At 41.9% G+C, this 27,984-nt stretch overlaps 1 protein-coding gene, 2 long non-coding RNA genes and 4 pseudogenes across 4 annotated transcripts; 4 read left to right on the top strand and 3 right to left on the bottom strand.

The window, feature by feature from the left end:
* LOC123475566 overlaps positions 1-12,989 on the top strand; it is a 28,052-nt pseudogene extending 15,063 nt beyond the window's left edge.
* LOC116929769 lies at positions 3,279-3,869 on the top strand. The gene is made up of 3 exons (XR_004398038.2): positions 3,279-3,385; positions 3,462-3,617; positions 3,677-3,869. It is a non-coding gene; the product is annotated as an uncharacterized LOC116929769 (long non-coding RNA).
* LOC116929749 lies at positions 4,593-5,451 on the bottom strand (annotated as a pseudogene).
* On the top strand, positions 6,344-7,254 carry LOC116929757 (annotated as a pseudogene).
* On the bottom strand, positions 7,309-8,941 carry LOC116929727 (annotated as a pseudogene).
* A 5-nt stretch (positions 12,990-12,994) lies between the features above and the next one.
* LOC116929771 lies at positions 12,995-15,150 on the bottom strand. The gene is made up of 3 exons (XR_004398044.2): positions 14,910-15,150; positions 14,704-14,751; positions 12,995-14,549 (listed from the first exon to the last, which is right to left on the bottom strand). It is a non-coding gene; the product is annotated as an uncharacterized LOC116929771 (long non-coding RNA).
* A 1,851-nt stretch (positions 15,151-17,001) lies between these two features.
* On the top strand, positions 17,002-27,771 carry LOC116929414. Of its 2 annotated transcripts, none has more exons than XM_032936633.2 (14): positions 17,002-17,205; positions 17,674-17,780; positions 18,460-18,627; positions 19,465-19,674; positions 19,759-19,944; positions 20,276-20,416; positions 20,569-20,985; positions 21,070-21,599; positions 21,672-23,283; positions 23,359-24,456; positions 24,532-25,056; positions 25,129-25,995; positions 26,073-26,305; positions 26,382-27,771. In XM_032936633.2, exons 2-14 carry the CDS (start codon positions 17,714-17,716, stop codon positions 26,850-26,852), a joined length of 6,525 nt encoding a protein of 2,174 aa, XP_032792524.2. In that variant the 5' UTR covers positions 17,002-17,205; positions 17,674-17,713; the 3' UTR covers positions 26,853-27,771. The 2 variants fall into 2 exon arrangements, with proteins under 2 accessions (XP_032792524.2, XP_045033535.1); XM_045177600.1 differs by having other exon boundaries at positions 17,004-17,155.
* Positions 27,772-27,984: the final 213 nt, after the last annotated feature.

Raw genomic sequence — 27,984 nt, forward strand, 5'->3', positions numbered from 1 at the left:
TCCACGCCAAAAAAAACAATCGATGGCGCGTCAAAATTTAGATTTTGATAAAAATTGGAGTGTGTATTGGAAAATACACCAACAATTTATTGTCCAATTTTTGGATTTTTCGTTTAATAAGTTTAAGAGTTATTGCGATGTAAAAATCGCAATTTTCATTTTGCCGTGTAGGTAGAAAAAATTTTTATTTTTCTTTTCTCTTATTATTGTCTTTATTTTTCACTCGATTGTGATTTTTAAAATGTCAATCGATTCCTTATTATTTTCTTTATATAGTTCATAAAATAATTTTCTTTTTAATAAAAAATTAATTGTATAGTTAAAAGAATGAAACAAAATTTCTTCCAACTTCAAAATTCTGTATTACAGAATGCTTGTCGATTAAGAAATTTAAATTTTGACCACATGAAAGAAGAACTTTCATTTATCATTATATAAAAAAACCACGTAACCTTTTTTCTTTATAGTTGATAATTAATTCAATCTATAAAGGGCATTTCAAGACTTTTTTTTTAGCCCTGAGCATTCTCCCCCCATGAACGTCGGCCATTTTGGGAGGGGAGCGATTCCCCCTTCATATCGTAAAAACGACCTTGAAACAACCCTGAGTTTGGTAACGGCAGTTCGTCAGTCGTCAGTGTGCTAAAACAATTGCTGGACCAAGTTCTGTGACTCAGTGTTCGGTTGGTATTCATCTTAAATCAGCATGTTACTTGAAACGTTTTGTGGAAGAAAACTATGAATTGGATACTTTAGATGACTTGGACGATAACAATCGTAAAACAGTAGAGTTAAGAGTTAACATGTCGCATGTCTCTTCCATTTGTAAGCACCATAAAGTGGCCTTCACAACTCGGTTCTCATTATACCACCAAAGTATTAAGTGTTCTAATTTATTTGGGAAACACAAGAGCTTTGTTCCAACTGGCAACAAGATTGTCACTCTTGCAAATTGCGTTGACATTGCTTCCAAAAAACCTAATCTTCACATTTATCCAGGCCAACGTTTTTGTGTTACATGTCATTCTCAAATGTACAACAGTAAAGTTATTGACAATCCTAAAAAAAAAAGTTCATCGAGTTCAGCTATGGGTGACATTGATAGTGCTTTGCAAGAAATAGGAAGTGACGATGCTTTTTCAAGCCCAATGAATTCTCCTTTAAAAGAACTTCAGAAATCTATCTTAGTAACAAATACACTGGATGTTACTCCTGTTCGTGTCAACCAAAAGAAATCTAAATTTCGACGTGAACCAGACATCATAAATAAAGCCAATCAAGTGAGGTGCGCATTCATCAAGCTACATTCTAATTTAATGGCACTTTAAGATACGTAAAAAGATTTTATATTCATTATATTTTCATCACACCATTCGAATAAAGCTTGCGGTGTCTGAATAGTTGCCCTCCCTTGAAGAGTTGCCCCTCTAGCCATCCTCTTAACAGTACCTCCAATCCCATCACAGGGTCCTTTGCCATGGCTAGTGGCAAAAAAGTGCCATTCCGCTTCAAAATTGAAATCTTTTTTGTGGAATACAAGGTTGCAAAAATTTTTGTAATTCTTATATTGGGCACCTGCCCCGTCAGTAAAATGGGTGATTTTTTTAAGATTGGGCGCAAGAGTAAAAATGTGTTTTATGACATGTTTTAAAAATTCGTGGACGGCAACAGTATTATGGACCATGCAATCAGAGAAAACACACATGCTGTGGTGTGAAATTGTTCCGTTAATATTAATGTACGCAAGAAAAGTATGAATTGTACATTGCTGAGGGGGGGGGGAAAGAAAGAAAATTGTATAGAATCTTGGCAAATCATGGAGTAGTTTTGAGAGAAATCGCCTTGTAAAAGGCATTCATTAAGTGGCAAAGACTGCTTAAGTTCACGACAAAACTTTGATTGGGCTTTTGAAACGTAGTGATGTACTGTTAAACAATCAATTTTGTTAACGAGTAGAGTCAGAAATTCAGTAGTTGGCAACTCAGTGTTTACAAGAATTTTTCTATCTGTTGATTCCCATTGTTTGATTTTGATAACGGATAAGTCCCCAATTTGGCTCTTTAAAAAAACAATTAGCGGTTCCGTTCCTGGACAAGATTCACACCGCTTCATCATACAAACATAATTTTTTACATCACAAACAATCATGTTCATACAAAGATATTTTTCTGTAGTATCACCTACTGCATCAAGCATTAACTTAATGTTCTGGTGTTTCTCACAAACGCAGACGTTATGTATTCCAGCTGCTCCTACTTCGATGACGTGTATTGGTCTAAGTTCGAAGAATTTTGACTTTCCGCAACTTTTCATACATAACTGATTCAAACAGTATTCTTTATTGATTAACCGAATTCTCAAACTGATTTTGGTTTTGTCCGAAAACAGTTTATGGTGATTTCTTCTAACACAACTGACATAGCAGGATTTTGTTCGCAATTCGGCAATTGTGACAGTTTGTTATGTATGTTGTCAAGTGTGGACTGCATATAGCTGTCAAAAATCACCAGCAACTCACTAGCACAATTAAATGTTACTGAACTTTTACTGACTAAACACAACACTAGTTTCAAAGCTTCGTCACTGTAACACTTAGCTGATTTATCTTCGATGTTTCCTTCATTCGTTTGCAAATAATGGATTCCTAGTTCAGAATCTCGATTCAGGAAGTCATCGTCGAAGCACTCAGAGTCGATAGCGACGGGAGCAATATTTCTATATTGCAAGCTATGCTTTTTATCCATATGCTTAACAAACGCATCCAGTGACGAATAAGGTGAATGACGTCCGCGTTGACAACACTTTATTGGAAAAGACACTGGATAATCAAGGGTGCGAATATGCATTCGCAAATGTCTTCCAACGTCTAGACGTAATCCAACTTCCAAACTTACTTTACACACAGGGCAATTAAACATGATGATAAACAAATAACTTGATTTTTCTTCCAAACTTGTGTTTGATTTCAATAGCAAGATATAACTGAATTATTGTATTCTATGTTTTACCCGGTTCTTTCTCTCTTTTTTCGTAAACAATGAATACCAAAATGTTTCCCATACTTATGGTACAGGTGACTCAACCCCGCCAGGGTGAAGGGGGGGTAACTTTTTTTGCCTACCCCTCTTTTTCATATAGCATGACTGTCTCATAACAATAGTGTGGGCGTCTACGTCTGTTGAATCACGTAGGCCCCCACACTCCTGTTTTCAGACAGTTATGCTATTTGAAAGGAGGGGTGGTCAAAAAGAGTTGACAAATGGCCATGGTTTTTCATCACCTATTCATTACTTGTTTCGAACCACCACTGCGATGTCTAGCCCAGCTTATCTGTATCCTTTCATGGAGCCTTACGATGCAAATAAAGCTATCGAAGCCCTTAAAGGTATAGAGGTTTCCAATTATTTTTTCGTAGATAGAACGCATTACGCTTCTTGTCTTCATCAAAATTTTTCATTTAGTTCTTGAGGAATATTTTACTTGCTCTCGCCAAGATGCAGACGCTATTTTGAAGCCTGTACGCGAGGCGATGGCAATAGTAGGCAAACGGGCAAATGAGGAGTTCCTCATTCAAGCTATTTGAAATCGCCGTCGTCGAAAGAAGCATTACGATGACGGTATTATTTTTGCAAGGTCAGACTTGTTACTTAAATAATTGAGATGTTTAATTTTTTAGACAAGAAAAGGCCAGATGGTAAACCTGGGTGTGTATTCTTACCCAACAAAGAACAAAGCCATTACAAAGGGAACAATCTAGATGCCATATTGTGTAATCGGTGTAGAAATCCTATTATTTTTAATTAACTTTTTTTGTATAAATCATTGTTATTTCAATACAAAACCTCAGGCTAACTTTTGGTTGTCGCGCATCACCCTGCCTACGATCACTCTTTGTCTTCCACCACGCCCCTTTAAAAATTTCCCAATTTCAATGTCGGATGCCCATTTCATGTGAAAAAAACATCATTGTATGTATTTTCGGGGTAAAATAGGCCGAAAACCGACATATATATCGTAAAATAAATACCGAGAAATTAACTCGAATTTTTTTACCAACATATTTCTTAGAGAGTATATTCATGTAAGTTAAATTTCAATAGAAGTTAACCATGTTTCATTTTTAAGCTTGAAACAGATTTGAAGGATTATGAGAAGTTTAAGAGTGGTGTCGGTTACTTAAAACTTAAAGATGGTGTGGTACCACACTTGAATCTACCAACATGTGAGATGTTTCCTTTATCATTATTTACAATCAATACAGTTTGACTAATTGATTAATCTCTTTTGCAACGGAATAGCAACAAGTTGTGAAGTAGACTGTGAAGCTATGTATTTCTCGGCTAATAATTCAGACATGGCACTTGAAGGTAACACTGTTCGTTGAAGTACATTGTAACAATCAGTTAATAACTTTATACTTAATACCACAGGAGAATGTCCTTGAAGTTCCAAGGTAATTTCCATTGCGAGTGGAACCTATTATTTCATCGTCACCACGAAAGCCGAGTCCTCGATTAGCCAAAAATTTTATAGTTGCAACAATTCGTTCGAGAATTGAATCCAATAATTTCGTTCTTTTTCATGCTGTTTAACTAATTCACAATCGACACGACGAACTCTTGAAAGTGATTTGCGTTCGATATAAGTGCGGATACACTTGACGTGGTGAGCACTTTTTTCGTGATATCCAACCATAGTCAAAGCGTGTTTCCAGTCGGCAAATCCTTAAGAAAACTGGTTTTCTTCTTTAGAAAATAAAATGCACACAAAACCGTAAACACATCCTAGCGATGGCGAGTAGATTAACCAATCTCTATCCACAATTTCTCCATTTGGTAATTTTCTTCTGAATGAATCGTCATTTAGTTTACGATTTACCTTTTTGCCTTTGGCGTTGTAAACTCGCTTTGATTTCAAGAAAGCACCGTAATTGTTTTGACAAGCAATCGGACCCTTTTCAATCCAAAAGTCAACTAGTTCGGATGAAAAGGGCTGAAGCCACAAGCCGGGATCAGATGATTGATTACAATTCAAATTCACTAAAACACATTCGGAGTCGGACACGTTGACAAGAGTGGAACAGGGGCGACTAGCATTAGAATAAACACTTGAAAGAGACATCCTGTCGTCAGATGAATTATCACTATCGGCTCCATTATCACTATCCACGGTTAGTGATATTTTTAGAAATTCAATATCATCGGCTGACTTCTCAGAATCTCGGGCGTTACTGTTACTCGTTGAAATGGAGGCTATAGGTTCAGGTGTAGGCGTAGATGAAGTGGGACGAGGGTAAAATTTAGTTAGTTTTGGCAGAGTTTTTACAAACTAATCATGTTTATCCCTCTTTGCACGTTTTTTACACCCACTTTCTATGTGAGCACCAACTGTTTTCACTCTTAGTCTTTCTTCGACTCTTTTTTTCTTTTCTCTTTTACCCTTGCCATACATGCTTCTTCGTGTAAAGTTACGCTTAAACTGAGGCAATTACAGCGATTCACTTGATGACGACGTACTAAAAAATCAAGTTCGAACTTGTTCTCGTCAACGGAAGTCTTAACTCGGGGAGTAAAGGGAAAGGGTTAGAAGTAGAACTAAGAGGTAGGGTTAGAATCAGAATTTTGAAAAAGCCCTGTAGGCACATTGAGTCACTGACGGCTTTACGAGTTAAAGATGTTTTCTCATTTCTTTTTCACCTCCTTTATTTCCGACATTAAATTTATTACAATTTCACAAATTTATAAAAATTGGCGGTCATTTTTTTTTCGTAAATTTGGCTGCACGGGCCCTTGATTGCGCGGGCCCTGGGCATTTGCCCACAGTTGCCCATTGGCTAATCCGGCACTGAAGTCGAGTCCCCCTTAGTTAAGTCTCCGAAATCTCAAGGTACCTTCCTAGGTGCCTTGAAACTGACTTAAGGCTCAAGTTTTCCTAAGTTGTGGGGAAAATGGGCAGTGTTATTGTTTTTTCTTACACAATGGTGGATCATACTGACGTAATTGATGAGTTTTTAGAAGATCTAGATAATTTAAAAGACAATGTTGACGATGTCTCAACAGAAAGTGCTAATTCAGAACGAGCCGATGAGCGCAGTGCAAGAAAACATCGTCTTATCCCATTTTACCAAACACGGAAAGATGTTTTAAGTTATTTCTTTGCTGAAAAGTTAATGAGGACATTTACATTCGATCGACCTTCTATAGAATATTTAACAGGTTTAAATTGAACATGAGTTGTTGTATATTGAATATTCCTACCATAACTGTTATATTTAATAGCACTGGTAACAGACATTTTACCGAAACGAAAGACAGCAGCAAAGAGGAATTTACTTCCACTTGACATGGTACTGATTGAATTACAATTCTATGCAACTGGAACATTCCAAACTGTAATAGGAAATGTTCTTTGATACAGCCAATCGTCTGTTTCACGGTCCATTTCTGCAGTATCTTTAGTCTTATGCCTTATATCACCGAATCACATTCGATTCCCCGATAACCTAAATGACGTGAGAAAATTCTAAATTTATAAGTTTATATGTTTGTAAAATTTTGTTCAATATATAGTTGAAACGCGAGTATGCAGAAATAGCCCGTATTCCAGGCATCATTGGTTCCATATTCGGATTCAACGTCCAATATTGCACGAAAAAGCATATGTGAATCGTAAAAAATACCATTCAATCAATGTGCAAGCAATATGTGATGCCCGTCACAAATATTTGAGTGTTTGTGCTGCAAAACCTGGATCGTGTCACGATTCATCTATTTTTAAGGGCAGTTCAATCGGGAAAAAAATTGAATCGGATTTATTTGGCAGCAGCATTTTGTTAGGGGATATTGGATACTCAAATACTCCATTTCCGTTTATTCCTTATACTGATCCAGTAGAAGGATATAAGATAAGATTTAATCGGGCCCATAAAACAACACGCTGCACTATTGAACGATCATTTGGTATTCTAAAAAAAGATTCCATGTATTGCACTCTGAAATTTGAATGAGTCCCACAAAAGTATCTTGGGTGATTGTGGAATGTTGTGTCTTGCATAATTTGGCTATTGACTTAAATATGCCACTTGATGACAACTGAGACGTCAATGTTGATGATGTTGATGATGATGCAGATGAAGAAGCAATGCAGGGATTAGACGTAAGACCGATTGGAAATCCTACAAAAAAAGACGCGGAATTGCAACGACTGGGACATATTAAAAGAGACGGAGTGGCAAGACAGATATTTTCTCGTTAATTGTTTGTATTACCATGAATCCATGAAACATATTCACATACTCAAACTGTAGGCTTATACATTTTCTTTCAAATTGTACAATAAATCAACCAAATCCTCAAGGAGTTCATCCCTTAAAACTGGATCTTGCAGCTTTTCACGGATATCCATGGCCGATGATAGGACCTTCCAATCGTTGTTCAGTCAGTTGACTCTGGGCAGTAGTTTCTCCCAATTCACAAAGGGAGTATTTGGTTTTCTTCATTACTTGACGGAGGGTTGAGGAATCTCTTTTTTGTTTTAAAACATTAAATGCGCCATGTGGTTCTGGCGAGGAGTGTGATGTTAAGGGTGTGCTTGGTCTGCTGATTGATGAACTACTTGTATGGAAAAGTGCCCGTTCGGCAACTATACTCTTTTTCTTCAATGTCTTTCCTTTGTCCATATTGATGGCAGGCCCACATTCAATTTCCAATCTCGCCAATGTAGTAGGGGGCATTGGGCTTTCTGCTGAGGAACCACTTTGATCCATGACGTAATACTGCTCTTCAGAATAATGCGTAGCAACGAGTTGATTATTCTCAGACGATTCCATTAAGGTTTCATTTGATATAACTTCTTCGGTTGCTTGATCAGACCTTCCAGTGATGGCCAAAACAATTTGTTGTTGCAGAACAGCGTTCTTAGCAACAACAGTTAAGTCATCGGTGTCAATAGCACCCTGTAATTGAAAACATGTGTTACATTTTACAAATTTATTGATGGGAATATCTAAAATTCTTACTGGGATGGCTGTTGCAGATACGGCGGGGTTGTCCAAGCCCAAAACTTCCTCGTAATACTTTTGATAGATTGGGCGCAATATTCCATCCTCACCCAAAGGGCCACCACCTAACACATTTATAAGTATTACGTAAGGCTAATTAAATTGTTCTAGGAAAAGTTTGCTCGGTTAAGCCGTTGTTGTAGTTTCGAATTGCCACTCATGCTGCTGCAATAAAGTTCTTCCATTTTTTTCAACTTGTTCTTGTGTTTTTTCCGTACACTCAGGGTGATCATTGTGAATAAATGAAGTTATTTCCTTCCACAATGAATTCTTCCGTTCTTTGGTCACTGTAGATGAGTATGCTCCATTGAGGATGTCCTACGTTATGATAAAATCAAAATTAAAGTAATTCTTTAGTTCAAATGACATGATTCACACGGTACCTTGTACATAATAAAAGTTTCTAGCATCGTGTAAGTTTCCCTTTCAAGCCACACATCTCTTGATCTTTTTGTACCTTTTTGAAGACTCATTGCACAAGTTGAAAAGCACAAATGAAACTTAAAAGCCCTACACGGTCGACGGCTCAATTCTTGTTTACTCGTTTAAGTTCCTTTCACTCTCTAATAAAATGAAAAAGCGTCTGCTGCTAAATTAAGAAATATTTTCAGTATGCCTTCTCCCATTGGCTCAGTTCCCAATTTCAAGTCAAGTGAATTTCCTAAGACGAGTAAATAATCTTAGTTAAGTAAAGGAAATAAAGTGAGCTTTTTTTGTTCGGAATCACACTTCAACTTGAAAATTAAAGTTTCGAACTTCAGCCCAATACTTGACTTAAGTCGTACTTAACTAAGACTGTTTCAAGTCAAGTTCAAGTTAAGTCTTAAAAAAAGTTCGGAATTCGACCCCAGCAATCCACCCTCCTTAACTTGAAGCACCTACAGGGCAGACCTATCCTATGCTCCCTTCCCAACAGCGCTTTCGCCTACAGAACAGGGATCATCTTCGGGGTCCCCACCACGGAAACGACAGAGGAAATTCACGAGGCCCTGGCAGACCAAAACGTGACGCATGTAAAACGCCTACAGGTTCGTGGGAAACCGAACGTTTGGTCAGAAACCGTACTGCTAACCTTCTAATGTAACCTACCTGACAGAGTAAAAATGGCTTCGCTGTCCTAACCCGTTCAAATCTCAGTACCAAATCCCTACAGATGTTACAAATGCTGGCGGCTAGGCCACGCTACTTTAAGGTGCAGCGCCAACCAAAACTGTTGCAAGAAATGCGGAAAAACCCACCCCATTGATCAAGAATGCACCACGAGATGCGTCAACTGAGTTTTTTAGCACATTTCCAGACTCGCCGTGCCAAGTGCTTCATTTTAAGTGGTTTATTTACTCAAATGACTTATGTTTATGGATTTCATTTTTTCGTTTTCTATTTTACCGTTTTTTGATAAGTGAATTTACCCTTTTTTGTGTGCCCTTTTTCTGATGACTTTGATTGCTTTTTTCTGCTATTTCTTGTCATCTTTTGTAAAAGTTATGCATATATTCTTGTTTATCATTATCTTGGCATTCATATTTTGTTTTTAATTTTTTCATGTTAACTGATTTTTTGCTGTTCAAGCGCTGTTGCTGCCCCACGTGTTACCATCATGCGCTAATCACTTTAGCTGGTAACAACCTTGTGCCTTCTTCTTGGAAAATTTCTTCAACGGATTGGTCTTTCGTCTTCCCACGATGCAACATCGAACCGACGACTTCGTTAGCCGTTATTTCAATCGACGCAAGAAGATTTCACCCCCACTGGATGCTATAGCCCAGCCTACTTTTTTGCCTACTATAAAATGTTTGCAATTTTGTATTTCTGTGTTCTTTCTGTTTCTGCTTTTATTCCCAACTAGAGACTTTGTAGCCGTCGCGATTTGGTGTTGTAATAAATGTTTTTTTTTTTCAAATTCAGAAAGCATCCAGTCTTTTATTTTCATTTTTATTTTTGGAACGTTTTAGTGGACTTTAAGCGTAGTTTAGTGTTGGTGATTGAAAAGCGTTGCTTTTTTCAGGGCTTTTTTAACCTTTGGTATCACTTTACATTTTTGGATCTGTTTTATTTTTTGCCGATTTTTTAGTTGTGGCGACTAACATGTTCAACCTGGATCTTTTGCTGAAAGAGGCGAGATTATCGAAAGGCTATGGCCTTTTTTTTAGACGGTGCGCTTGCAACAAACATCAGCTTTTTTATCATTGCCTGCCCGGATCCAGTGGAGCGATTTATATTTCTGTAAATCAACACACCATTCTCGTTCTGCCGCTCAAGACCAAACGCTTTTCGAAGACTTATCATCACATCATTGCTCCGACTCGCTCTTGGCGTGCCCTTGCCGACAATTGGGAAGCCGTTTTGTCCGCTCCCCATTTGACCGAGTGTGACGATATTTCTCTGAGTCCCTCATGGAAAATTAAACTTGTGTCATCATCGGCCGATTTCCCTAGTGATGACGATCTTTTCACTTCTGAAAAAGTTCCAGACGAAAAGATTGTTCAGTCACCTTTGGATCTATCGGTTGGTGATACACCCTTGCTTGATTCCCCATCCCCAGGACCCCCCGTTCCACTTTCTCCATTGGTTTTTGTTCAAGATGTGATGGCTTCTTCCGTTCAAGCCACGGCGCCGAAAAATCTGATTGATGTTATTCCATCACCCCCGGCTTCCGGTGTTGCCACCGATGCAGCGGTTCAATGCTTATCACGCATTATAGCCGATTAAAATGCCATTTTTCGCGCACGCCAATGCCACGCCCTACTTTTGGCCGACGGGAGACCACCATTGGCTCCCTTACCGAGAGCCTTCCAGGTCCCGGCCATGCATCACATCACAACCGAAGATCTCAACAAAAATTTGAACGCCACCCATGACCAAATGTGCTTAAGAATTGAGTACTCTCCTCATCGAAGCTGAAGAACAAGCCCTCGAGGACATTTTGGCTCAAGTGGATGATACTTTGGTTGATTGAACCCCAAATGAAGAACAGTTTCAAGCCATAGTCGATTACAAAAGTCTTCGACTCAAAAATATGGCCAAGTACAAAGATGGCGGCGGGCCACCCACGAATCAGACAACAACGACTGCCCAGCCTTCATGGAGATGAGAAAAATCCTCCAAATGGCATATGTAGAAGGGATAACCGTTACAGAAGCCCGCTCAAGAGTTGCCAACCTGAACAGTGCAGTTACAAAACGTCACACCCCACCTAACCGACCTGACTCCCAGTCAACGGTAGAGATTGAGACACTGAAGGTACAATTACATGCAGTACAACAAGAACTGAAACTTCTCAAAGACTAAGTCATCCCTAAAATAAACATGGACATAGAGATGCTAACGGAAGATATGGTTATGACAATCGAGAAAGTCGACCGGTTCGGCCAACGCTTTGATAACGTGTTGAAGAGACAAGAGGATAACGCGGAATCCCAATCAGCGAGATTCGATAAACTGGAGAGAATGATGAGCACCATGATGGCAACACTCGGGACCAGCACAAAAGCTGTAGACCAAGCCCACCCAACCAACCATCACCTCTTTAACCAGAGCCAAATGAGGCCAGACCGGTTGCATCTACTCAGAAATGCGGATGTCATGCTCAGTTTCCCATCATCACCATCAATACCCTCAACTTATTACAGACTAACCGAACAAGAGGAAATGGACCAATCCGCAAGCCAATATCACTAGCCCGGCTACCAACAATCTCAAATGCCTGCAGTGAAACGCAAGAGGACTGACGAAATCCAAATTAGAAGAATTCTATCATTACCTATCCTTAGTTATCCCGGAAGTAGTTCTGCCTAAGTTGAAAGTCCACCACATCCTCAAGAAAGATCGCCCTAACAGATTGGGAGGAGGTGTGGCCATCCTTATCAGCAAATCCTTACATTTCTCCCCCGTACACCTTGACACACCCGACACCGTTGAAGCAATCGGTGCAAGTATCCTCTTAAAAAACAATAAGCGAATCGACTTCATCTCTATCTACATTCCAAAAGCCGACTGTGAGACAGAAGACATCGAAAACATTCTAAACCGAAGAAATCCATACGCAATAGGAGGGGACTTGGGCATCACACACTGTGGGAAACCAATACCAGTATAAAAAAGGCTGGCAGATCGATCTACGAAGACCTAATAAATGACCCCAATGCTTGTCTCATCACGATACCAAACCAAATCACACGCATAGACCCAGCATCTGGTAAACCATGGACGATCGACCTCACCATCACCTCACCAACCATCTCCACATCAGCATCAATCAAAACAGGACCATGCATGGGAAGTGACCACTTACCCCTCATAATCACACTGAACGAAAGCGTACTACACCACGCGAACCGGCCAGCAACCTGGAAAATTGACGACGCCAAATGGACGCAATGGAACAAATGTATACAAGTCTCCCTGACTAGCCAGAACTTCGAGAATATCACTGACCCCGAAGCTAAAACAACAGTTTTCACCGACAGGATCGAGGAAGGGAACAACCAATGTTTCCTAAAACTAATCCGGTCCAACAATAAAAAATGCGCAAAGGCCTGGCCCATCCCTGGTGGAATGAAGCATGCCTAACAGAGGTTAAAGAGGCAAGAAGATATTTCAGGGAATGGAAAAAACTCCCCCCTGTCACTCAATAAACGGGAAGACTGGAAAAAAGCGGAAGTCAAAAATAGAAGAATCATCATAACAGCGAAGAAACAAGCATGGTCTGCCTTCATCACAAGCCTGGGCCCCAACGACCAGCAAAAAATGTGGTACTTCGTAAAAAACATGGGTGGAAATGGCTCTGACCCCTCTGCCGCGGGCCGAGCGATCGTTGCTGATGGTTCAACCCTCTTCACTCCCCAAGAGAAAGCAGAACTCTTTTTAAACAGGTTTTGCCGCATTTACCACAAGGATATAGCCAACAAGAGCTACCTCAAGACCACAATAGACTGCAAAATAGCTACACATAGCAACGACCCCCTGAACGACCCCTTCACACCGGAAGAGATTGATAAAGCCATCCTAAAGCCAAAGAGTAAAGCAGAAGGCAATGACCGAATACAGAACAAAATGATCAGAAACCTGTCAACAGCCAACAGAAGACACCTAGGGCACCTATTCAATGCCGTCCTGCCCAACGCATACGTGCCGGAACAATGGAAAAAAGCAGTGGCCATCCCCTTACTGAAACAGGGGAAGCCAGCAGAGGATCCTAACTCATGCCGACCGGTATCACTCACCTCCTGCCTGGGAATAACCTTCGAAAGATTGATGGCTAACAGACTCCACTGGTTCTTGGAATCGAAAGGAATCATAAATACAGCTCAGACAGGCTTCAGGAGAGGATGCAGCACCACAGATCACATCGCTCAGCTTGACAGTGACATTAAAACCAGCTAATCCACAATTTTGTCATACAGTCCATCCTGAAATATTTTTCTATTTTAGAAATCACATCCGAAAGAATACAAAGTATTTTTAGAGAAGGTTGAAGAAGAACGCATGAAAAGAAATTCTAATTCAACTAAAAAACGAAAAATTAGTTCAGCCAAAGAGAGTGGTATTAATAATAAGAAAATTTTAGAAGAATTTTTTGTTACTTTAATTTACAGTTACTTTCTGCCCGTATTGCCATGAATAGTTTTTCCCGGAGCAATAGCCAAGTGGACTCGGCATCGGGCAACGAATTGTTTAACTTTGAAGAGAATGATTCTCCAACAAAGGATGAAGTAGACCTTTATTTGTGTGACAAGGACAAAACAATTGGAATGCTGGATCGCCATCCAGCAATCAAAAACGTTTTTCTTCGTTACAATACCGCTCTGCCGTCCAGTGACCCAGTAGAAGGACTTTTCAGTGCCGCATCCCTTGTCTTAACTGCTAGGAGAAACCGTCTTTCCGACAAGCTTTTAGAATACTTGTTGTTACTCAAAATTTATAAAAAATTGTAAGGTATGATTCTGTTGAAATATATGCTAAGCAAGAAAATGTTCCGATGATTTTGATTTTGATTTTGATTTAAAAATGATTTAAATCGCGATTTAAATCGATTTTTTTATGATTTTGATTTAAATTGCGATTTAAATCGGTTCTAGAAATTTGATTTGATTTGATTTTTGATTTTGATTTAGGGGAATTTGGTTGAAAGATTTGATTTTGATTAAAATCTTTTTTCAATTTGATTTTGACAACACTGCTCTTTAAGATAAAAAGAATTGTTAACTACTAGTGAAACAAAAGTTACAGAATTTGTCGAGAAATAAAAAATTGGATGGTGTGGTACTATTAATAAGTTTTCCTTTTGTCTCACTCAAAGTTTGTTTTACTCCTTAACATACACAGAATTGTTTACTACTAGAGAAAAAAAAAGTTATATATGCTATAGTTACTTACAAGTCAATCTGTAATTTATTATAAGAAACTTTGTCGAGTAATACAAAATGTTATGTAGTAGCCTACCTTTATTCTATAACTTTTTCTGTTGTCTCACTCGTGGTTTGTTTCACTCCTTATTTTAAAAAAAAAGAATTGTTTACTATTAGTGAATCAAAAGTTGCACATGCTCATTACAATAAGACAGTATAAATAAAACCTACAAGTAAAATCTCTGAAATCATTATGAAAAATTTATCAAACAATTTAAAAATCTTATTATATAATACCATCATTGATAAGTTCTCCTGTTGTCTCATTACAAGTTTCCCTAATTCCTGAAGATAAAATATTATTTAGTATATGTGCATAGTAGAGTATATGTGCATAGTAGTATGTATATGTACAATAGACATGCTACTTAATCCACAGTATCCACAGTTGGAAAAAGTTTTTGTCAATAACTTCTGAAGAAATTCCCTCATTGTTATATTACCTATTCATTTTCTCTGCTCAAGCATCTTATCTATACGAGCTCTTTTAATTGGATCCATATCCACTTTCCTATTACGACCCATTTTCCAAAACAAATATAATTGCTCGAAATTATTTGACACTAAAAAATCGAATATGACTGTACATCTGACAATGGGCTGTAGTGCACTGTAATGGTCGTTTCGTTTCAAAATCAAAGTCAAAGTCGATGATCACTACGCAGCCATTCTATTCTATTTACACTTTCATCATTCCAAAATAGAAGTGGCGCTTTTTACATTTACACGTATCCTGCAACATTAAAACTATTTTTTGTATTTTGGCTTGATTAGCCATCTAGTGGGACTATTACCAATTATACCCATCTAGTGTGACTATTACCAACTAAACCAGCCGCAGTGAATAGAAACCCTTCGGGTAACTACACTCCACACCCCCCTCCCCCCACCTAGCCCAGATACAAGCACACCGCAGCGCCGGTGCGGAATATCGTCGATTGGGTGAGGACCAACTACTGGGACGCAACCGTCATCCAGTAGGGAACCAAAAAATTCAACAACAACAACAACATTCAAGAATCGAATTTCGAAAAAAATTTCGGTCCGGGTGGGTCAGGTTGTTGGGTAAACCAGGGCGCCACGCAATAATTTTTATTGACAAACCGTTAATGACGGTTTAGGAGTTCAAAATTTCAATATTGGAAATTTTCATTCGTTATACTTTTTTTTTTTTTTGTGTTTGTTTTATTTTGTTATTTGTAAAACGACTAACATTTTTTTTTATCCCAGCACTATTACATTTTATCGAAAGTGATAGCTATAGGGCTAAGGCAATTAGGACATGGGGTAGAGAATCTAGGGTTCTGAAGTTCAAGTTTCAGTGCTGATTTGCTTTTATTTTACAGTGAGTTAAATTTTGGGCTTCATTTGCGGAAGAAAATTAACATTTTTTATTATTTAAGGGTTAATAGAGTTTTTTTTTGTAAGACGGCATGAAAAACATGTTTTTAACAAATCTAAAAAAGTTTCACAACATTTAGCAATTCTGGAAAATATAAAAAACTGTGAAAAATATGAAAAAATACGAAAAAATATGAAAAAATGTAAAAAAATATGAAAAAATACAAAAAGTATGAAAAAATAGAAAAAATATTAAAAAATACAAAATATATTTAAAAATATATTTTAATTTTAAAATTCGTAACCCAAATGACGAGTCAACAACCCCCGAGTGATTCGAATCTATTTTACTTTATTTAACGATTTTTTATTTTAAACGAAATTTGATTTTATTTTTTATTTTCATTTTACCATTTTTGAATTTAATGTATTCGAATCAATAATTCTCTAAAAAAAATTAATTTTTAATTTTTTTCTGCAATCTCACACATCTTAATAATCTAGATTCTAGACGTCTTTTGGTAACCGATAACTATTAATTCTGATTTTGATTTTTGATTCTGATTCTTGATTCTTAATTCTGAATCAATAATCATTGAATTATTCAGATTTTCGATTCTTTTATTGTGTTATTCTATTCTTATTTGATTCCAATCCCTTTTCACATTTATTCGGCCGATCACTGACATCCGCAACTGGTCTATCCCTTTAGGGGGGGGGGGGTCAACGAACCTGATTACACTATCGATTTTTTAGCGTTTTCACAAAAAGATATAACTTTCCCTTGAAATGGGTGGATAACTGTTGCCCAAATGCGGTCGATCAGCGATTTGCTCCTACACTTTTTATTTCAATTTATCCCTTTTTTTTTAATTGAAATTGCAAAGAAAGTCGTTGAAGGATGACAATAATTTAAGCTGGACGTTTTCTCCCCGACAGTTTTTTTTCCTTTCGGATCGGAGTCTCTCTCTCAATCGCCAATCGTTTACCAGCTGAGGAATTCCATCCTCCGTGACGCAATTGAGGTTACATGACTTATAGGGGATAACTAGAGAAAGAAAGGGAGGCCTGCATACTTACGAAAGAAATCCTTATTTCATTCGCAGGTGTGTTGGAAGGAGGAGCTTAACACTTTTGAAAACCATCCCCTTGGTTTGCCATCAGTCCTGGGTAGATCAGTAGAAGCGATTCCATTCTCCAGTCTACCTTGAGGTACCAACCGACAAAGATACGCTTTCGTCTTGTCGATTTTTGTTTTTTCATAACACTGTGTGAGTTTCTTTTAAAGAAAGAAAAAAATTATCGTTTGGTTTTCGTCACAAAGTTACGCCATCACAATTTGATTCCGGCAAGTGTTGAGTCACCCAACTAGTTTTTTCTTTATCTTCAGTTTTTGGGGTAAAGAAAAATCTATTCTCACATTCATTTTCTTCATGAAGTATATGAGGTGTGCTTAATGACGGACTGTGAGACGAACACGCTACCTGTTTGTTTGTTCAAAAGTGTGTGTGTGCTTGTATTTTCTTTTCCGTCACGGTCGTGCACAGGCAACCGGAATGACATGGGAAAAACAGAGGGGGAAGCAGCAAAAAGAGAGTAAAACAACCAAGAGAAGTAGATGAAAAAATTATAGGCCGAACATGACGAGGGTTGGCAGCGGATACGGCAAGATGTTTTTCTTTGAGAAAAAAGAAATGGGTGTCACTAAATTTAAACGGATATCCTGGTCACGTCATTTATGTTTTACCCGATCCGCTTTCGGCTAGTTTTCAAAGGACATCTATAATAGAGTTTTCTTTCTTATAAAAAATGTTTTTATCTTACTTAACTATATTATTTCTATTTTTCAATCATTTGTAAATCCAGGCCGAGCTTATTCCTTCCCTTCGTTGAGAACATTCGGAGGATGCAGCAATTGATTGCTTTGCTGCTTCTCGCACTGGCGACCTTTGCCTTCGCATCCAATTTCACAGGTGATTCATTTTAAATCGATACGTCTTCGCTTTCGATCCCGATTAGCACAAGATTTAGATCGGTGATAAATATCTGTGTGGAAGCGTTAATGTGCCAGCGATCTAATCTTTTTGACGTGTTTGTACATGTACTAGTGTGTGACTGGGATTTTTTGTGTGTTGTTGGCGGAGGTACACTGTGCCGAATCCGGGTCAACACGAGGGAAGCAAAAGAGAGAGAGGGGCAGGCTATGACCTACTTCAATCTCTTTTTTCTCTTCTCTAGGAAACCATCCCCCCTTATTCTTTCCTTATTTCATGTCCAGCGGGGCGCTTCCTTGGGAAGAATTTTTTATTTTATTTTTTCTTTCTTTCTTCATGACTCCGATTCCAGCTCTCCACCCCATCGACATGAATACCAAAACTAAGCTGGAACATATTTTCACTTTTGTCCCTGTTTCGATTTTTAAAATCTGGAGTTCATGTTTCTTCTTCCGGCTTTCTATTTAATAAGATCACAACATCAAAAAATTATAAAAGCGAATGGGTTCAAAAAGTGCGCAAAACGTACCGTTAAAGTGGGGATAGTATAGTGCGGCGTACCACAAGACTTCCGTTGTTTTCTTACGTTTTTTTTAATAAATTTTTTCCATTCATATAATGACGTGATACTTTTTTCTCATACCCCTCACAAACACAGGAGGATTCGAAACGACGGGACGGTGCCCCACGAAAATACGGGACCCGGACCGATGCCCGCCCGCTTCCGACCGAACTGACGAGTGCACGACCGATCAGCAATGCAACGGTGAATCGATATGCTGTTCAGTCGGATGTAGGCGCGTCTGCGTCATGCCACTTTTGACGTGTGAGTTTTGCCTGTTCATCAACCTACAGTACATTTGAAGTCCTCACTAGCGATGAGCCCCGATTGGCTCTAATCGGGTTTTGAACCGATCCTTTCCTTCCTCTTTTAATTTAATTTAAATTTTTTTTTTTTTACTTTGTTGTTGTTTAACTGGAACACTTACGTGACGAGAGAGTTCACGCCCGTCTGTGCCATTTTACACACACACTAGAAAAAAACGCGGTGGTGGTGGTGGCGGCATATTTTGGGCAAGGGCTGGTTATCATTAACGAATGATGGCGACGGCAAACTTTCTCTCATAAATTTTGTTCTCAGTGGCCCACCCTCTTCTTTGGGATTTTCGTTCGTTTCGGTTCCTCTTTTTTTTTTGGGGGGGGGGAGCCATTTTCACCACCGCTGAGCACGATGGCTACTCCCTTTCTATACTGCTCGCAGCCAAGAAAGAAAAAAAAAAGATGTTAAAAAAATAAAGAAGGAATGTTTTCCAAAACAGTTTAGCTCGTAGAAAAGATGTGGGACAAGAAGAGAAAAGAGGCATCGTCCTACTTTCCCCTAAACGGCACACGTGCGGGTACCACGCCAAGTCTTTTAACTTTCACAGGTTTTACCACATTAATCGTAGCAAAAAAATGAAGGCAGAAAAAAGAAAAATGGCCGCTTTCGATGGATGGAAGAGTGATTTTTTTTAATTTTATACATAAATCACCGTTACGTCTTGCGCAAAAACGACCGAAAGAAGCTCGCGCTCCGTAAGGCGGTTTGCTTGGGAAAATGAAAATAGATGCTGCCCGATTGCGTAATTTAAGGATTTAATAAGAATTTTTTTTTTTTTTTCAGCTTGTGAACGTCAGCGCGTAGAGATGGTGAAACGGGCCAGGGCGTTGCAGTTGTCCAGCAACGAAATCAGTTTGCCAAATTGCGACCCGGTTGGCGATTACGAACCGGTTCAATGCGATCCGCTCACCGGTAACTGTTTCTGCGTCGATGAATCCGGTTTCGAATTGGCCGGAACTCGCGCCCGTTCTCTCGATATGGTCAACTGTACCAGTAAGTTTCACTCTTCCCGTTAATTTGATTAAAAATATATTTTATTTTTTTTAACCAAAAATGCTCGTGTTCATTCATCAACAGATCCGAAACCGTGCGCTGGACTACTTTGCCGCATGCTGTGCCCTTATGAATTCGAGCTGGACAGTGAAGGTTGCCCGTTGTGCCAATGTCGCGATCCCTGCCGCGGGGTCAAGTGCCCCGGATCGCAGACCTGCCAGCTGGAGGAGACGCCGTGCGCCAAGGAGCCATGTCCACCTGTGCCCACCTGTAAGTCCACCCGCTTCCGCCATCTTGTCTCCTCCGTCCGTTCTATGGCTCAACGCCGACTTCCTTTCTTCACGACCGAATTCCCTTGATCAGCTGTTTGGCCCGTAGCAAAATAGAATTAAGAACACAAAAAAAACCAATAATAATTTAAGTAAGCAATACACAGTGGCCCCAGCAGTAATTCGGTTAAGTAGCCATTTCTTTTTTGAAACATTTGCCTAATTTTTGGTAAGAATTTGCATAGACCATTAACAAATGACGCTATGGCCAAAGAAATTTTTTTTTCCTTTTTTTTTTCTTCTTAACCCCTTCAATGATGTTAACCCGACAGGTAAGCAAGCGAGAAGCGCCGAGGATTTGTGCCCGACAGGTGTTCCACTAACGATGCCCAGTGGCGATCGACCATTCCTCTGCGGCTTGCAAGTTGGTCAGCCTCAATGCCCGAAGCTCTTCGATTGTATCGTTCAGCCAGGTATGTTATGTGCATCACGTATTAATGACATATATCCGGCCCTCTCTGTCAGGTCTTCAGGTAGAGAGAAATGAATAGAAAAAAAGTCAAAATGGATCGTGACCTCATATATTCAAATTTTTTCTTTGCCCGTTAATTTTTTTGGACATTAGGTGCGGACTACGGTGTGTGTTGTATGGCCGCCGATCGCATCACCAAGCCGGGCACTTGTCCAGCTGTTGATGAACAATCGAATTCAACGGTGTGCGGCGTTCCGTGTGCTAACGATATGGAATGCCAAGGAGCGGACAAATGTTGCCCGAGTGTGGATAGTTGCGGAGATAGCGGCCATTGCGTTCCACCTGTCAACTTCTCTCTTTGCCTCCAGCAGCAGCAAATCGCCCGACTGCTCAGTTTGACAGAGAGGGAAGGCAAGGGATACGTCCCGCAATGCGACGAAGACGACCAACGATTCACCGTCCGCCAGTGCAGCCGAAACGGACTGGTTTGCTGGTGCGTCGATCCCGACCTAGGCATCAAAGTCAAAGGATCCATGGGATCCGCCCAGGATGTCGTCTGCGACGGACAAGGTATAAAACTTAAAAAAAAAAAAAAAAAAAAAAATTGCCTTTCTTCTCATCAATAATGAAATTTGATCTGAAAACAAAATTCAGCCAATGCAGTGGCCCGGTCGTCGAGATGCAGCTCGTCCGTCTGCAGTTCCACGTGCGACTACGGATTCAAGACGGACGGCCTCGGATGCGCAACGTGTGAATGCGACAATCCTTGCGAACAGCTGACCTGTCCAGAAGGTGAACAGTGTCTGTTGAAACGCGATCCGTCGTGTTCGGCTGGACTTAAAAAATGCCCGATGACTCCGCAATGTCGTCGCATTTTCGTCCCGCCTTGCGCGTTTGGTAAACATCTGACCAACGAAGCGACCGAAGAGCCAGTCAACTGCACGGTCGGCAGCAAATTTACATGCCCTTCCGGCTACCACTGCAGTTTCAGCGTGCCTAATAATGCCTCCTACTGTTGCCCGGCATCTGCGTCTTCCGGCGGATCTAAGCAGAAGATAGCCATGCCCGAAGACGATGGCCGTCTCCCGTCCATCTGCGAAATGATGAAGGAAGTGGCCGACGGACGTAAACCGGCCGAGCCCGGCTACAATTTAGTCTTCAAAAATCCTCGTTGTACGCCACAGGTAAAATGAGAACCCAATTTCGTTGAAATTCAAATGATATGCAAATCAATTCAAAATATCTGTTATTTTTAGGGTGAATTCGAGGAACAGCAATGCGATGACGACGGACAGTGTTGGTGCGTGGACGAGTTCGGCGTCGAATTGGCCGGCACTCGCGGCTTAGCTTCGCAGAGGTCGGCTTCGATATGCGTGAAATTGCGTCACAACACGGACAGCGATTGCCCGGGGCTTCTGTGCCGTCTCGGTTGCGACTACGGTTTCGCTGTGGATAACTCCACCAACTGCCCGTTGTGCGAATGTCGCAATCCTTGCGACGTCCTCAACTGCCCAGAAGGTCAGGAATGCCAACTCGTCGTTTCGTCTTGTCCCGAAGCGCCGTTCTGCCCGGCATTGCCTTTCTGCACGACTGTCCAGCGCAACAGGGAAGACACCAATATCCAGGAAGAAGAAATTAAAGAAGAATTGATCGCGGCTTGTCCGATCGGTGATCCTTACGTCAATCCAGCTGACAACATCACTCTCCAGTGCAATCCGCGCAGTCGAGCGCTTAGTTGCCCTGAGGGCTTCTCCTGTTACAACGAGAACAACTCGGCCGACGGTACGTGCTGCCCTATCCAGCATCTGATCAAAGCTGGACAGTGTCCTTACCTCGTCCCTATTTCGGTGGACAGCTGCGACAGCGAATGCTCAGCTGACGAGGATTGCGACGGCCAATTGAAATGCTGTTCCAACGGTTGCGGAACCCAATGCGTCGAGCCTCTCATCAAGACGGCCTGCCAGCACACGCAAATGATCATGAAATACAAAGCCAGGGAGAATGGCGTGCCGGCCAATCGACTTTTCATTCCGCGATGCCGGCCCGATGACGGAGCATTCGAGTCCGTCCAGTGCGATCCCGTCACTCGCGCGTGTTGGTGCGTTTCCCCCGACGGCAGAGAAATGGCTGGAACTCGAGTTCCCCCAGGTCTTCAACCTCAATGCCACATCCCGAGAAGCTGCCCGGCTCTGACTGAATGCCCGGACTTACTCTGCTCTCCTCACGGATATCAATTAGACACTTCCGGCTGTCCGGTTTGCGCTTGCCGCAATCCTTGCGATGGTGTTGAGTGCCGTTCCCCAGCCGAAGAATGTCGCCTTGTCCAGGTGAACTGCATACGCGCGCCTTGCCCACCTCTGCCCGTCTGCCTTCCCAGACTGGACAACCCTTGCGCTCACGGCCAACCGCTCAGAGAGCCGTTCACGAATACGACGATCCATTGCGGTCCGATGGGCTCCAGTTGCCCGTCCACCCACAAGTGCCATCTATCACCACTCGGCGAATTCTCCGTTTGCTGTCCCAAGCCGCGCGACGTCTGCTTCCAGGACAAATTGCTGGGCTCGTGCAAGGCGTCCATCTTGCGCTATAGTTTCAACGAGAAACGCAACCGCTGCGAGGCCTTCCGCTACACCGGCTGCGGCGGGAACATGAACAATTTCGAATCAGAACGCGAGTGCAAGTCCGTTTGTCCCAGCTTATCGACGTGTGAAGAGCTGCGCGAAAAGAACCTCAAGATGGCGGAGAAATTTAAGAAGGTCGTCTTTACACCCAAATGCAACCGAGCCAACGGTGACTGGGAGCCCGTCCAGTGTCTGGAAGAGGTGGGTATCTGTTGGTGCGTCGATAAAGATGGCGAACACATCAAAGGTGCGTTCATCCTTGCCCTGTCATTCCTGTTTTATTAATCATTGAATTATAAACGTGCAATTTTTGAAACAATAGGCTCGTTAACTCGCGGATCGCCTACTTGCGGTGTCCGGCAGGCCCGCCAACGGTCGATAGACCCGCCCATCTGTGCCGATCCCACCGCTGTTGTCCATGTTTGCAATAAAACCATTTGTGAAAGTAAGATATGCCTGGCCGACCCGAAGGCCGTCTGCCGAGTGGACCCGTGCGGCGGATGCCGTCATGCTTTCTACAACCCTGCCACCGGACGCCAAGTAGACTGTGAAGCCGGCCTCACCAAATGCCAGAGAGAAGTGCAAACGGTCCTGAATTCAGAGGCTTGGGCCAGGCAAGGCGGACCGTGGAACGCCCAACCACTGGTTGTTTCCACATCGTCCAGCCCGGCGTATCATTACAACCTAAATGGATATTCCGCACTGGAAGAGGACGCTGAAGTTCTACCGGACGCTTTGCTCTCGTCCGTCACCGTCTACAGCAGCCGGCTGAGACGTCAGGTGGAAGAAAAAGAACAAGCGACCGAAGCGGCCATGCTGGACGCCATGAAGGAAGCTGCGCCTTCGGATCTGATAGCAGCGATGCTGAAGGAAGCCCAGACGGAAGAAATGGACGTGGCCAGCGCTACGGAAACCGTTTTTATCGAGGACACTGCGCCGAAAGAAACGAGATCTGGAAAACTGCTGGCCAGGCCGGTCGATGATGGCTTACTGGACGAGGTGAAGAACGGCTTCGAATCCCTGGACGACGTGGAAGAGGAAGCCATTCAACACCGGCCCTTGCCCGCTCTCCGCGATGCGATTAAACCCGGTTTCTGCCCGCCCGTTCGATCACGTACCTTCTTGCGCGTCCTGGCCCAGTTTGCTGGAGGAGCGGCCTGTGCCGATCAGTGCGTCTCCGACGCTGATTGCGCTGGACCTACTCGTTGCTGTCCAGGAGAGTGTGGCTCTAGTTGCACTCACCCGGTTCTCTTGCCCACTCCTCTCCTACCCAAGCCGGGCGCTTGCCCAGCACCGACTCATCCATTCGGTTGCCCCGCTGACATCGAGGCCGTCAACGACTGCTCCTCCGACGCCGACTGTTCCGGACGTGCCAAATGCTGCACCAATGGATGCAGTTCTACTTGTACCACTCCTGAAGGTCCGTCCTTTTTTTCCCCTAAAAAACGCAAATAATTTGTTTTTAATAAACTCATTCACATTTTTGATTTAACAGAAAACAGTTCTGGTCCGTTGATGATGTCCATTTCTCCGCCCGTCTGTACGTTGAAAGGTGACTACGCCCGAGAACAAAGTCAGGGAGAATTCAGCTGGTGCGTCGACACCACCGGCCAGCCGATCGATGACTCGTTCACTCGCGGCTCAGTCCGTTGTTCGCCCAATGGCGCTGTTTTGGAACAACGAGCTTTGGGTCCCATTTGTCCCGACCCGAGTGTCCAACCCACCGTTTGCCGGGACCAGTGCCTCCACGCGCGATGCCCTTTCCATCCGGATGCGGTTTGCGTGGCCGATCCTTGCAACAATTGCAAAGTGTCTTTCATCGATCCGCAGGACAATCCACTCGAATGCGTCGACCGTTGCAGTCAGCCAGCAGAGACGGGCCACTGCCGGGCATTGTTCCCGCGCTATTTCTACAATTCCTCTTCCAAAGCTTGCGAAGAGTTCATCTACGGCGGATGCGAAGGCAACGAGAACAATTTCGAATCACTCCAAGAATGCAGTCAACACTGCGAAAGGCCCGGTAAATAAAAATGAATAGAATTCATTTGATTGAAATAATATGAGCTTGAATTTTGCAATTGAATAAACGTAGTGAATGTCTGTGAGTTGCCTAAAGAGCCTGGTATGTGCCGGGCCAGTTTCCCTCGCTGGGCTTACAATCCGGAAACGCAGCAGTGCGAAAAGTTTTCTTTTGGTGGATGCGGAGGCAACGCTAACAACTTTTACAGCTACCAACAGTGCGCCAGCCGATGCCCGGACATGGTCCTCTGCCCTCAGCAGTCACCTTTGGGTGAGATGACCTCTTGCAGTCGTAACCAAGCTTGCGCTGGAAATACGTGTCCCAATCATCCGGAGGCCACATGCTCTGTCGATCCTTGTACTTGCACGCCCGTCTTCTTAGACGCAGAGGGCAACGCGGTTGAATGCCTTCCATCGTCTATGTTAGAAGTTGAGCCACGTCACGCGAAAGACTTCGAGTCAACAACGGCGTCGACATCGACGACAACAACAACGACATCAACAACGACAACAACAACGACTACGGAAGCAAGTACAACATCGACTACAAAAGCCACAACAACAACGACGACTCCAACAACAACGACTACGGAAGCAAGTACAACATCGACTACAAAAGCCACAACAACAACGACGACTCCAACAACAACGACGACTCCAACAACAACGACCGCAACGCCATCACCGGTTCTTCGTGGCAAAGCACTAAATCATCCGCATTACACTAGATGCCAGAAGATGCGGCAAAATCAATTGAAACAAGGAGGAGCTGGTGAATTGATCCCGGAATGTGATCATCTCGGTCGATTTCAGCCGATTCAATGTCTTCCGGCAAAGTCATCGAATGGTGGCCATCCGATCGTCAACTGTTGGTGTGTTGACGAAGCCGGAAACCAAGTGGCCAACACAACTCAGTTCGTTCGAGGAGAACAAACCTGCCGTATGAAATTTTCCCTTTTTTTTTACCATTAATATCGAACGGTTTATTATTATTGCATTGTGTGATGAACTAAACAGGTCTTGTTCCAATCATGGCAGTAGCAATGACTCTCGGTTTCCCTGCAATGGATCACGCCCAAGGGGTGATGGAGAAAGAGGTCCGACAACAAGTTGGTGAGATCCTCAACGGCCTGTCGGCACGCACCATGGAACCGACACTCAAAGTGAAATCCCGAAACGATGGAACTGTTCTCACTTTCACTCTGGTCGGGGACAACAAAATCGACGTCGCCTCCCACCTCGAAGATATGGTACGTAATGATCTCATCTTGGTCTAAATGACGTGAGCTGTGTGTTAATCACGTTTTGTTCCATTCGATGTTCCAGGTTAAGTCGGGACATTTAGCCCTGGAAATGGACGGCCACAGCATGCCGGCCGAAAGTACGTCATCGAAATTTTACCTCAAATTGGATTCGACTCTGAAAGAGGCATCCAAAGCCGAGGCGGTGGATCGAAGCCTGGAAACGCGAGAGATTTTGACCCAAGCGCTTGATATCGAAGCGCCTTACTTGGCCATCATCGTTGTGTTGTCAGTATTGGCCAGCATTTTGGTGTGTGGTCTTATCATCGGTCTTGTGCTCCACCGTCGCCGTACCACCGGAACATATCCGAAAAATTCCGGTTCGACTTTAGCGTCTCCACCCAAGCCGAACAAACACAATTTGGACAAATCCGATGTCGTGCCCAGGGGATTTCCACGCGTCGGCATCAATCCATCCGACGTCGTCCAGACGCCCCAGCTTTCTCCAACTGTGCCTAGAAGCAAACGGCAAACTCGCAATGCCGAGGCTTGGTAAATAAAATGAAGACAAAAAAATACATGAAACCTATGTGCCCTAATTAATGGAATAAGAAGTCCTTGATTGCGAGCTGTGCTCGAGTAGGCTACAAAACACCGCCGGACGATTTATATATATTTTTTTTGCAAGACAATGTAAATAACTTCGATATCCCAATGATACAAAATTCTAACAGACGATTCGAAGCTATTTTTTATAAATTTTTTGTTCCATCTTTTCTCCTCCGTCTTCAGGAGTTCAATTATTCAAGTTTGTGGGTGTGATTGTAGGTAGACTTGCCCCACGATCATCTTTTCGCAGATCAATCTTTTTTCCGATCAAGGTTAAAAGAGTTGATCTGCGCTCAACTTATGTGGAAAGAGATCTGATCTCCGCTCAATCTTTTCCAAGATCACAGATCATTATTTTCGCCATCTAACGGTAAGAATTGTAACTCTCAGCCTATTCACGTTTCATTCAGCAATCAAAAACTGTCCAGACGACGGGGACAAAAGTAATAGAATGTCGACAACTTTATGTGTTTACTGTGTCATGCTGATTCCAAAAAATTTTCATAGATATCACTTTGGATTCCAAAATTGATTTGGTTCGGTGTTCGGAGATCAAAAATTTTTTATCCGGGAACAGATCGAAATCATTTTGCAAAGGTTTGAACCCAGATAAAAAATTTGATAGAAATTTGATTCCTGCTCGAAAATTAAGCCAGCTCAGGGCAACTCTGCATTTCCTATATACCAACAATTTATAGGCTGGCATCTATTTATAAACAATGAATTTAGTCTATTCTTCCGGCAGTGCATCGTACCTTCTTTTTGTTGTGTGCTGTTGTTATTTTTCAAATTTTGAAAAAAAAGAATTGTCCTACACGCGTGAAATTTAAGAAAATAGCAAATACATGTGAAATGAATAGACTCAACACAGTGGTTTATTTTTCTTTTCAATCGTACTGGAGATCTACGAGTCTTTATTAAGTGATGCGGTATCATCGGGTATCTTTTCATGGTAGCCGGTGTAATAGGCCCGGACGAAATTTAGGACTCTACGAAATAGGCCCGTCAAATAGGACCCTACAAAATTGTCCTGCCTTTTATAAAAATTAAAAGCGGTCCTATTTCTCGGTCAAAATAGG

This window comes from Daphnia magna, linkage group LG8 (genome assembly GCF_020631705.1).
Source record: "Daphnia magna isolate NIES linkage group LG8, ASM2063170v1.1, whole genome shotgun sequence".
Classification (NCBI taxonomy): domain Eukaryota; kingdom Metazoa; phylum Arthropoda; class Branchiopoda; order Diplostraca; family Daphniidae; genus Daphnia; species Daphnia magna.